Source organism: Squalius cephalus (genome assembly GCF_949319135.1).
Source record: "Squalius cephalus genome assembly, chromosome: 17".
NCBI lineage: Eukaryota > Metazoa > Chordata > Actinopteri > Cypriniformes > Leuciscidae > Squalius > Squalius cephalus.
This window is the reverse complement of record NC_137138.1, coordinates 87,501-100,000: the sequence shown is the minus strand read 5'-3', so window position 1 is coordinate 100,000 and position 12,500 is coordinate 87,501. Positions and strand designations below refer to the sequence as shown.

The following is a 12,500-nucleotide window of genomic DNA, read 5'->3' as shown; positions in this document are numbered from 1 at the left end:
AGCGTGGGATGCAGTGGAGTAAAGCGTGGGATGCAGTGGTGTAAAGCGTGGGATGCAGTGGTGTAAAGCGTGGGATGCAGTGGAGTAAAGCGTGGGATGCAGTGGTGTAAAGCGTGGGATGCAGTGGAGTAAAGCGTGGGGTGCAGTGGTGTAAAGCGTGGGGTGCAGTGGTGTAAAGCGTGGGATGCAGTGGAGTAAAGCGTGGGGTGCAGTGGTGTAAAGCGTGGGATGCAGTGGTGTAAAGCGTGGGGGGGAATTGGTGGAAACCATGTTCTCTGGAGTGACAAATCGCGTTTCTTTGTCTGCCAATCCGATGGACGAGTCTGGGTTTGGCGGTTGCCAGGAGGACGGTACTTGCCTGACTGCATTGTGCCAAGTGTAAAGTTTGGTGGAGGGGGGATTATGGAGTGGGGTTGTTTTTCAGGGCTTGGCCCCTTAGTTCCAGTGAAAGAAACTCTTAATGTTTCAGCATACCAAGACATTTTGGACAATTTCATGCTCCCAACTTTGTGGGGACAGTTTGGGGATGTTCCTGTTCCTACTGCTCCTACAAGCAGGACCATAAAGACATGGATGAGGAGTTTGGTGTGGAGGAACTGGACTGGCCTGCACAGAGTCCTGACCTCAACCCGATAGAACAGCTTTGGGATGAATTAGAGCGGAGACTGAGAGCCAGGCCTTCTTGTCCAACATCAGTGCCTGACCTCACAAATGCGCTTCTAGAAGAATGGTCAAAAATTCCCATAAACACACTTCTAAACCTTGTGGAAAGCCTTCCCAGAAGAGTTATAGTTGCAAAGGGTGGGCCAACTCCATATTAAACCCTACGGATTAAGAATGGGATGTTATTAAAGTTCATGTTCATGTAAAGGCAGACATCCCAAAACTTTTGGCAACATAGTGTATTTCACGCATCAAATTACATATTGTCATGTTCTCATGATGAGATTCATTAAACAACATGCTCACATTCTCAACATCCTAACGTGTGTGTGTGTGTTTAGACACAGAAAGTCAGTGACTGGCATTTGGGAAGATGGTTAGAAAGGAAGGAAGACCAGCACCAGGAGTCCCCTGGGAGCCCATGTGATGTCATCAAGCCCAGCTCCCATGATCCCGCTGGAAGGACTGAGGCTGCAGGTCAGCAGGGTTGCTATAGTAACCCATCCGACACCGGGAGAGTGGCCGATGGCAGACAGACTGTGGGAAACACGTGTACGCGTGGGAATCTGCCGTTAGGAAGCACATGCGTGGAAATTTCCCAGCGTGTTGAAAATGCCTCCACGCGCAGATTGAAACACAAGAGAGAGAAAACGTCACGTGACACAGAGCAGAAGAAAACAACAACAACAGACAACAACATCAGCAAACAAACATGCGGGAAACCGCCGCTGCTGGTGAAGATCCAGCTGAACCTGCTCTCCAGAATCCCTCGGGAGCCTAAAGCGGCCCAACACCGGACCGGCCTGACGTTCTCCAGAATCCCTCGTGAGCCCAGAATCCCTCAGGAGCCCAAAATCCCTCGGGAGCCTAAAGCAGCCCAACACCGGACCGGCCTGACGACCGCATGCAAGAGAACCGTGAGACCAACCTTCAACCTTTTCACCCTGAATGATCATCGGTCAGAGAATGGTTGACCTCAGTCGAGTCTAAAATAATCTGTGCTAATAACCCTAATTAACTAACATCTGTTGCAGAGCAGTAGATATGAACAACAACCATTTCAATATATCTTTCAGAATCAGATGTTCCCATGATTTTAATGTGTGTGTGTGTGTGTGTGTGTGTGTGTGTGTGTGTGTGTGACTGACTGACTGTGTGACTTACTGTGTGTGTGTGTTTGTGACTGTGTGTGTGTGTCAAGTCAAGTCAGCTTAATTTATGTAGCGCTTTTAACAATATGAATTGTTTCAAAGCAGCTTTTCAGTGATAATAGGAGATTGCAGTAACAAAGATTGTTTTGACTTTACAGCAGATCTAGGGTAAAGTTATTGTCTAGCTAAAGTTAGTTTTGATTGGTTGATTCACTTCTGTTGCGAAGTTCATTAGTTATTAACTTAGGGGCCGCTAACACGACACCGTTTTAACAGAAAACCCTCAACGCGCTCTGGCCGCCCATCAACACAAAACAGTGCCTGGTGGCTCGAGAACGCACTCCCGGAAATAGGTTCCAAGGTTCAAATGATTAGCAGTTATCTCTGCGCAAACCTCTGTGCAAACACCGACGTCACGCACATGCGCATCACGTGGTCAGTCCATAGGTATGCGCGTTAGAATTAAAAATGTATAATACAGAATTATTTATCGCGTCCACGTAGCCATGTGCTAACTCTGTACAGATAAAACGACAAGGTTTTATCTGTACAGAGATAAAGGGAAGGGAAGGAGGCCTTCACAGGGGAGAGACTAGTTGACACTTCAGGACTGCATTGTCGTCATCAGATCTGGATCTGGCGGACTGCGGTAAAACTCTGGATAAACAGAGAGACTAATATTAGCGTAGACGCCATTCTTCTTATGATGTAACAAGTACATCAGGATTTATGGGAAGGATTTATAACTATAATGCGTTAAGAGCTCGCTCAAGTACTGCGGAGCTAAACCATTTAGTGCTTTGTAAGTAATCAGCAATATTTAAAAATGCATACGATGATTAATAGGGAGCCAATGCAGTGTTGACAGACCTGGGCTAATATGGTCATACTTCCTGGTTCTGGTAAGAACTCGAGCTGCTGCGTTTTTGGACCATCTGTAGTTTGTTTATTAAGCGTGCAGGGCAACCACCCAGTAGAGCATTATAATAATCTAGCCTTGATGTCATGAACGCATGGATTTTGAAACACCTTAAAGGTGCAGCTTGGACACATCTTCAGTGAAGGACCCTGGGTCATAGGGTGTTTCGGGTCTTTGATCTTCAGACACCCTCACCTGGGCGATCAGGCCCCGGTTTGTGTCCAAGCAGCGCGCTACTCCATACTTCTCCCCTTTTTATCCACAACCACCTTGAGGCTTTTTCGGTGGCCTCACTGATGTTTTTAGTGGCTCTTCTTTCACGCAACCCTCTGATACCAAGGAGCCCGAATGCCCTATGCACAGATTGACTTAGAAAGCCCCTGCAGCCCACTTCTATTGGCTCACAGCGGGCCCTCCATCCACTCCCTCTGCATGCCTCAACCAGCTCAAGATATTTGGCCTTCTTCCTTTCGTAAGCCTCCTCCATCCTGTCCTCCCAGGGGACAGTAAGCTCCACTAGCACAACTTGCTTTGTTGAGTCAAATGTTAAGACCAGATCTGGCCTCAGTGACGTCCTTGCTATGTGCTCTGGGAACTTTAACTGCCTCTCCCAAGGTCCGCATGCAACTGCCAGTCACGGGCCATGGCTAGCAGTCCAGTTGAGGCCTCATGAATCTCTCCCTGCACCATCTGGCGTCTCTCTCGTCCTTGGGCTTTGTCGTAGAGTGGTTTTGTGTGGCTACCTAGACCAGCTCTTCCAACTGCCACAGAGCCAACTAAGACACTATGTCTCAGTCTCGCTTCAGCCTGGTCGACTGCCTCTTGCGCTCGCCATTTCCTCCCTGTTCTGACCGTGATGCCGGCGGAAGAGACTCTGGTGTCAGCAGAGTCTCTGTAAAGCAACACCTCCCTGGCTCTGGTGACTTTGAACTCCTCGGTCAGGCCAGTAAAAGGAAGCTGCAACTTGTTGTTGTACCCATACAGAGCAATGCTGCTCAGGCTCTGCGGCAGACCCAGCCATCTACACAGGTATTGGCTGATATTGCGTTCAAAGCCCTCCACAATGGATACTGGGACTTCGTAAATCAGTAGTGGCCACAGGAGTCTTGGCAGGATACCATGCTGGTATATCCATGCCTTGAACTTCTCTGGAAGACCAGACTTGTCCACCGCTGATAGCCAAGTCTTCAGCTCCCTGTGGGCTGCCTCCACCGCTGCCTTGTCCTTCAGGGTGCTGTCGAAGATCTTCCCTAGGCTCTTCACCAGGCTTCTCTGACACTGTTGGAATAGTGACTCCATCCACATAAAAGTGGTGTTTGTCCTCCACTCTCCCCTTCCTCAGGACCAAGGATCTGGACTTGGCTGGCTTGAACATCATTCTTGCCCATGCCGTGATCCTTTCCAGACCACGGAGGGGCCACCTGCACCCTGTCACTGATGTTGATGTGACAGTCAGATTGTCCATATAAGCTCGGAATGGCGGTTGGCGAATGCCGGATCTGGACAGGGGGCCCCTACATTCCACCTCAGCAGCCTTGACCAGCATGCTCATCGCTAGGGCAAACAATACCACTGATATGGTGCAGCCTGTGATAATGCCCTTCTCTAGGCGGTGCCACGCAGATGTTACTGTTCCAGAGGTGAATCTCAGGCTGAAACTACTGTAGTAGTCCCTTATGAGTTCAGTGATCTTCTCAGGAATGTGGTGTATCGTCAGAGCTGTTGGAGAGCCAGCTTGTGTGGAATTGATCCGTAGGCGTCGGCCAGGTCAAGCCAGAGGACTGCCAGGTCTCCTCGATTTTCTCTCACCTCCCGGATCAACTGGGTGATCACCCCTGTGTGTTCCAAACAGCCCGGCATGCCTGGGACTCCGCCCTTCTGCACCGAGGTGTCAATGTAGAAATTCCTCAGGAGATACTCAGATAACCTGTTGGCAAGAATCTTGAAAGTTTTTGCCTTCCACACTGAGCAGGGAGATGGTGCGGAACTGCGTGATGTCACTCGCGTTCTCCTCCTTTGGTATCCAAACACCCTCTGCGTGACGCCATTGCTGGGCCACCGTCCCCCTCTGTCATACTACCCTGATGAGTCTCCACAGCCTCTCCAAGAGTCTCGGGCAATATTTATAGACTTTGTATGGCACCCCACTTGGGCCTGGGGCTGCGCTGGTACATGCAGCTCGTACGATGTTCCTGCCCTCTGCCAAGGTGGGCTCCTTGATGTTAAACTGGAAAGACGGTTCTGGTGGTGTGGGTAGCTCTCTGCAGGTGGCCAGATTTTCCTCTCTCCTGCTGTCGCTGTATGTGTCACTGAGGTGCTGATTGATCTCCTTCTTTGGGCATCGCAGGGTCCCACTCCGCTTCTTCCCCAGCAGCTGCTTAGTAAAGCTAAAGGGATTTGCAACGAAGGCCATTCGCTTGTGAGCCCTCTCTCTGCCTCTCCTACTGTGCCACTCAGCCCGCCGTAGAGAGATGAGTTTCTGCCTCAGGATGTCCCGGAGCTCTGTCAGGGCTGGCTTTTCCTCCTCGCTCGTCCTCTTATACTGACGGTTTAGGGCCTTCAGCTCTTTCCTGAGCTGGGAGATCTTGGTCTCATGCCGGTTTGGCCTAGCGATGTTCTGAGCCTTCGGTAATTTGATGCCAAATCTCTCTGCACCGATGCTGATAATTAGTGTGCTCATCAACTGCAGCCGCTGGTCAACTTCTCCTCTGCATGATGCATCTAGAGTAGCCTCAACATCCTCGTCAAACTGCCGCCACTCGGCCTCCTTGTTTGCAGCAGGCCATAAAACCCGACGGTGTTCTGATGGTTTACTAGGTGTAGCATGTCGAGCATGGAGATTCTGGACACTGTGGGGTGACTCCGGTTCCTGCTCCTCCTCCGTCTCACCAGGGTCAGTGTTTGGCACTGGCTCTGTGCATTGCTCCACTTGCTTCCATGAACTAATTGTTCTGCATTTGTCATTGAGAACATATGACGTAATTTAGATATATTTTTTACGATGGAAAAATGCGGTTTCACAGATGCTAGACACGTGACTTTCAAATGAAAGATTGGTATCAAAGAGCACACCCAGGTTCCTAACCGACGATGAGGACTTGATAGAGCAGCCATCAAGTGTTAGACAGTATTCTTGGTTATTACCTGAGGAAGTTTTTGGTCTAATAATTAGAATCTCTGTTTTTTCAGAATTTAATAGTAGGAAATTACTAGTGATCCAATTTTTTATATCAGCTATGCATTCCGTTAATTTAGTGAATCTGTACGTTTCGTTAGGTTTTGAAGAAATATAGAGCTGAGTATCATCAGCATAACAGTGAAAACTAATGCCATGCTTCCTAATGATATCTCCCAAGGGTAGCATGTACAGAGTGAACAGCAGCGGTCCTAGTACTGAGCCTTGTGGTACGCCATACTGAACTTGTGATCGATGAGACATCTCTTCATTTACTGCTACAAACTGATAACGGTCAGATAAGTATGATTTAAACCATGTTAGTGCAATTCCACTAATGCCAACATAATTTTCAAGTCTCTTTAAAAGAATGTTGTGGTCGATAGTATCAAATGCAGCACTAAGATCGAGTAACACTAATAGAGAGACACAACCACGATCGGATGATAAGAGCAAATAATTTGTTACTCTAACGAGAGCTGTCTCAGTACTATGGTACGGTCTAAATCCTGACTGAAAATCCTCACAGATATAATTTCTTTCTAAAAAGGAACATAGTTGTGAGGATACCACCTTTTCTAGTATCTTTGACAGAAAAGGCAGATTCGAGATCGGCCTGTAGTTGACTAATTCTGTACGATCAAGTTGCGTTTTTTTAACAAGCAGTTTAATCATAGCCAGCTTAAAGATTTTTGGTACGTATCCTAATGACAAAAACGAATTAATGATATTAAGAAGAGGATCTATGACCTCTGGGAGTATCTCTTTCAGTAGCTTAGTCGGTATAGGGACTAACATACATGTTGTCGATTTAGATGATTTAACGAGTTTAGAAAATTCTTCCTAACCTATAGCAAATTTTTCCTCAGGGAGACTACAAAACACTGACTGATGCGATACTGTAGTAGACGGTTGCATATTTATAATTTTCTCCCTGATATTATCAATCTTGTAAGTAAAGAAGTTCATAAAGTCATTACTGCTGTGTTGCTTGGAAAATTTATACTGTGTGACACTGTTTGTGTGTGTGTGACTGTGTGTGTGTTTGCAGGCAGAGAGCGATGAAAAGTTTCCAAAGAAGAAACAGAAACTGGTTGTAGATGGAAAAAAGTTTTTCTCCTCTCAGCAGAGCCTCCACGAATCAGAGTGAGTGTCCGTCAGAATCAGAAACCCTTCAGCCAATCAGATCTTCTGCTTATTTAAAAATGTTTTGTAATGCTACACATAGATAATAATAATAATAATAATAATAATAATAATCTCCAAAAGGAATTCAACACAAGATCACTCAAAAGTTTCTTTCCATGAAAATAGAAATGTATAAGTTTATAAATGATTTTGTGTGAAAAGGCCTTCCTCATGTACATGTCCTGTACATAATAACAATAATAGCAATAGTGATGATGATGATGATGATGATGATGATGATGATGATGATGATGATTATGAAGATGATGAGGGAACTACAGGTTTATCAACTTGATCCACAATCCTGATAGTCTTCATGTTCAACACTAGACTGTAGTTTTAGGGTACAAATGTCAGGATTGTACTGTGTGTTTGTGCATCTTTCTTTACAGAATATCAAGTGTCATTTAATTTGATCTAATGCAGTGACTTTCAGACATTCATACATGCGACAGTTTTCTTCTGAAGCTGGATAATAATAATAATAATAATAATAATAATAATAATAATAATAATTAATTCATTACATTTATATAGCGCTTTTCTCTGCACTCAAAGCGCTTTACATGGAAGGGGGGAATCTCCTCAACCAACACCAGTGTGCAGCATCACCTGATGATGCGACGGCAGCCATATTGTGCCAGAATGCCCACCACACACCAGCTTATTGGTGGAGAGGATGGAAAGTACCTGAAGTCCCTGTTGACTCGGATCATCTGATCTCTCACTCAAACGTCTCCATGTTTCCATCAGAGCCTCCAGGAGCAGCGAGACCACGATGATGAAGAAGAGGAGGAAGAAGAGCACGAAACACGGCTCCGGTGTTCCTCAGGAGCTGCGGCGAGACGTGGGACACAAGCCCTCTCACAGCCAGCTCAAGAAAGCAGAGGCTCATGGGAAGGTACTGTAGATCGTTTTCATGTTCAGGTCATTGTGGCGTGACTCGTAAAGAAGTGTGTTTATTAAGCAGAAACCCTGCCAGAGCCGCAGCGCCTTCCCAGAGGAACCTCGTCCCCCGCCCGCTGAAGCCCACAGGTACGTCACACACACACACACACACACACACACACACACACACACACACACACACACACACACACACACACTCACGTCACACACCTCTCAGTGCTTCACTGATCCTTAAAGCATAGTGCTGACCTCTGACCTCTGATTCACAGGCAGCGCTCTGTGGAAGATCATATGAAGGAAGCCAAAAAACTGAAGCACAAAGCAGATGCTACGGTGTTTATAAAGCCTTTGATCCCCCCCCTGACCCCTGACCCCTGACCCATGACCCCTGACCCCTGTATGGTGACGATGTTTCTCCATGTTTCTCAGCTGGATAAGATGGCTAAAGCGCTCTGTTATCTGGAGGCTGCGCTGGCATTTGTGGAGAGTGCCATCGCCATGGAGACGGAGCCGGAGACGCCCAAATCCGCCTACACCATGTTCTCCGAGACGCTCGATCTGATCAGGTGTGGAGTTCACTTCAGTTCACTTCAAGCTTATTTGTATTGTGCTTTTCAGAAAATGCTTGTTTCATTGTTACAGTTTTTGAAAGTAAGTGTGTCAAAGTAATGTTCATATGACAGTAATATAACAGTAATATGTTCATATGACAATAATGTAACAGTAATGTGTTCATATGACAGTAATATGTTCATTTGACAGTATTATGACAGTAATATGTTCACATGACAGTATTATGTTCACATGACAGTATTATGTTCATATGACAGTATTATGTTCACATGACAGTATTATGTTCATATGACAGTATTATGTTCACATGACAGTAATATGTTCACATGACAGTAATATGTTCACATGACAGTATTATGTTCACATGACAGTATTATGTTCACATGACAGTATTATGTTCACATGACAGTAATATGTTCACATGACAGTAATATGTTCACATGACAGTAATATGTTCACATGACAGTATTATGTTCACATGACAGTAATATGTTCACATGACAGTATTATGTTCACATGACAGTATTATGTTCATATGACAGTATTATGTTCATATGACAGTAATATGTTCACATGACAGTAATATGTTCACATGACAGTATTATGTTCACATGACAGTAATATGTTCATATGACAGTATTATGTTCACATGACAGTAATATGTTCACATGACAGTAATATGTTCACATGACAGTATTATGTTCACATGACAGTAATATGTTCATATGACAGTATTATGTTCACATGACAGTAATATGTTCACATGACAGTAATATGTTCACATGACAGTATTATGTTCACATGACAGTAATATGTTCATATGACAGTATTATGTTCACATGACAGTAATATGTTCACATGACAGTAATATGTTCACATGACAGTATTATGTTCACATGACAGTAATATGTTCATATGACAGTATTATGTTCATATGACAGTATTATGTTCACATGACAGTATTATGTTCACATGACAGTAATATGTTCACATGACAGTATTATGTTCACATGACAGTAATATGTTCACATGACAGTAATATGTTCATATGACAGTATTATGTTCACATGACAGTAATATGTTCACATGACAGTAATATGTTCACATGACAGTAATATGTTCACATGACAGTATTATGTTCACATGACAGTAATATGTTCACATGACAGTATTATGTTCACATGACAGTAATATGTTCACATGACAGTATTATGTTCACATGACAGTAATATGTTCACATGACAGTATTATGTTCACATGACAGTATTATGTTCACATGACAGTATTATGTTCACATGACAGTAATATGTTCACATGACAGTAATATGTTCACATGACAGTAATATGTTCACATGACAGTATTATGTTCACATGACAGTATTATGTTCACATGACAGTATTATGTTCACATGACAGTATTATGTTCACATGACAGTATTATGTTCACATGACAGTATTATGTTCACATGACAGTATTATGTTCACATGACAGTAATATGTTCACATGACAGTAATATGTTCACATGACAGTAATATGTTCACATGACAGTAATATGTTCACATGACAGTAATATGTTCACATGACAGTATTATGTTCACATGACAGTATTATGTTCACATGACAGTAATATGTTCACATGACAGTATTATGTTCACATGACAGTATTATGTTCACATGACAGTATTATGTTCACATGACAGTATTATGTTCACATGACAGTAATATGTTCACATGACAGTAATATGTTCACATGACAGTAATATGTTCACATGACAGTATTATGTTCACATGACAGTAATATGTTCACATGACAGTAATATGTTCACATGACAGTAATATGTTCACATGACAGTAATATGTTCACATGACAGTATTATGTTCACATGACAGTATTATGTTCACATGACAGTATTATGTTCACATGACAGTATTATGTTCACATGACAGTAATATGTTCACATGACAGTAATATGTTCACATGACAGTAATATGTTCACATGACAGTAATATGTTCACATGACAGTATTATGTTCACATGACAGTATTATGTTCACATGACAGTATTATGTTCACATGACAGTAATATGTTCACATGACAGTAATATGTTCACATGACAGTAATATGTTCACATGACAGTAATATGTTCACATGACAGTATTATGTTCACATGACAGTATTATGTTCACATGACAGTAATATGTTCACATGACAGTAATATGTTCACATGACAGTATTATGTTCACATGACAGTATTATGTTCACATGACAGTATTATGTTCACATGACAGTAATATGTTCACATGACAGTATTATGTTCACATGACAGTAATATGTTCACATGACAGTAATATGTTCACATGACAGTAATATGTTCACATGACAGTAATATGTTCACATGACAGTAATATGTTAATATGTTCACATGACAGTAATATGTTCACATGACAGTAATATGTTCACATGACAGTATTATGTTCACATGACAGTAATATGTTCACATGACAGTAATATGTTCACATGACAGTAATATGTTCACATGACAGTAATATGTTCACATGACAGTAATATGTTCACATGACAGTAATATGTTCACATGACAGTAATATGTTGACATGACAGTATTATGTTCACATGACAGTAATATGTTCACATGACAGTAAAATGTTCACATGACAGTATTATGTTCACATGACAGTATTATTTTCACATGACAGTAATATGTTCACATGACAGTATTATGTTCACATGACAGTATTATTATGTTCATATGACAGTATTATGTTCATATGACAGTATTATGTTCATATGATGTTCATATGACAGTATTATATTCATATGACAGTATTATGTTCACATGACAGACAGTATTATGTTCACATGACAGTATTATGTTCATATGACAGTATTATGTTCACATGACAGTATTATGTTCACATGACAGTATTATGTTCACATGACAGTATTATGTTCACATGACAGTATTATGTTCACATGACAGTATTATGTTCACATGACAGTATTATTATGTTCACATGACAGTATTATGTTCATATGACAGTATTATGTTCACATGACAGTATTATGTTCACATGACAGTATTATGTTCACATGACAGTATTATTATGTTCACATGACAGTATTATGTTCACATGACAGTATTATGTTCACATGACAGTATTATGTTCACATGACAGTATTATGTTCACATGACAGTATTATGTTCACATGACAGTATTATTATGTTCACATGACAGTATTATGTTCATATGACAGTATTATGTTCACATGACAGTATTATGTTCACATGACAGTATTATGTTCACATGACAGTATTATTATGTTCACATGACAGTATTATGTTCACATGACAGTATTATGTTCACATGACAGTATTATGTTCATATGACAGTATTATTATGTTCACATGACAGTATTATTATGTTCACATGACAGTATTATGTTCACATGACAGTATTATTATGTTCACATGACAGTATTATTATGTTCACATGACAGTATTATGTTCACATGACAGTATTATGTTCACATGACAGTATTATGTTCACATGACAGTATTATGTTCACATGACAGTATTATGTTCACATGACAGTATTATTATGTTCACATGACAGTATTATTATGTTCACATGACAGTATTATATTCACATGACAGTATTATGTTCACATGACAGTATTATTATGTTCATATGACAGTATTATGTTCACATGACAGTATTATTATGTTCATATGACAGTATTATGTTCATATGACAGTATTATGTTCACATGACAGTATTATGTTCACATGACAGTATTATTATGTTCACATGACAGTATTATGTTCATATGACAGTATTATGTTCATATGACAGTATTATGTTCACATGACAGTATTATGTTCACATGACAGTATTATGTT

General features: G+C 41.8%; 1 protein-coding gene across 6 annotated transcripts in view; it reads left to right on the top strand.

The window, feature by feature from the left end:
- Positions 1-12,500, top strand: part of aff1 (AF4/FMR2 family, member 1) — a 35,308-nt gene that overhangs the window by 15,664 nt on the left and 7,144 nt on the right. For 3 of the 6 annotated variants that reach the window (XR_013824011.1, XM_079898475.1, XM_079898473.1), the window contains exons 9-14: positions 1,005-1,580; positions 6,960-7,054; positions 7,850-7,997; positions 8,067-8,131; positions 8,275-8,338; positions 8,435-8,571. Coding sequence is in view for 5 of the 6 variants with exons in the window: in XM_079898475.1 (XP_079754601.1) it covers positions 1,005-1,580; positions 6,960-7,054; positions 7,850-7,997; positions 8,067-8,131; positions 8,275-8,338; positions 8,435-8,571 (1,085 nt within the window). In the remaining variant the exon portion in view is untranslated. Of the gene's footprint in view, positions 1-1,004; positions 1,581-6,959; positions 7,055-7,849; positions 7,998-8,063; positions 8,132-8,274; positions 8,339-8,434; positions 8,572-12,500 lie in introns of all 6 variants that reach the window. The other 3 variants (XM_079898476.1, XM_079898474.1, XM_079898472.1) reach the window with 1 other exon arrangement.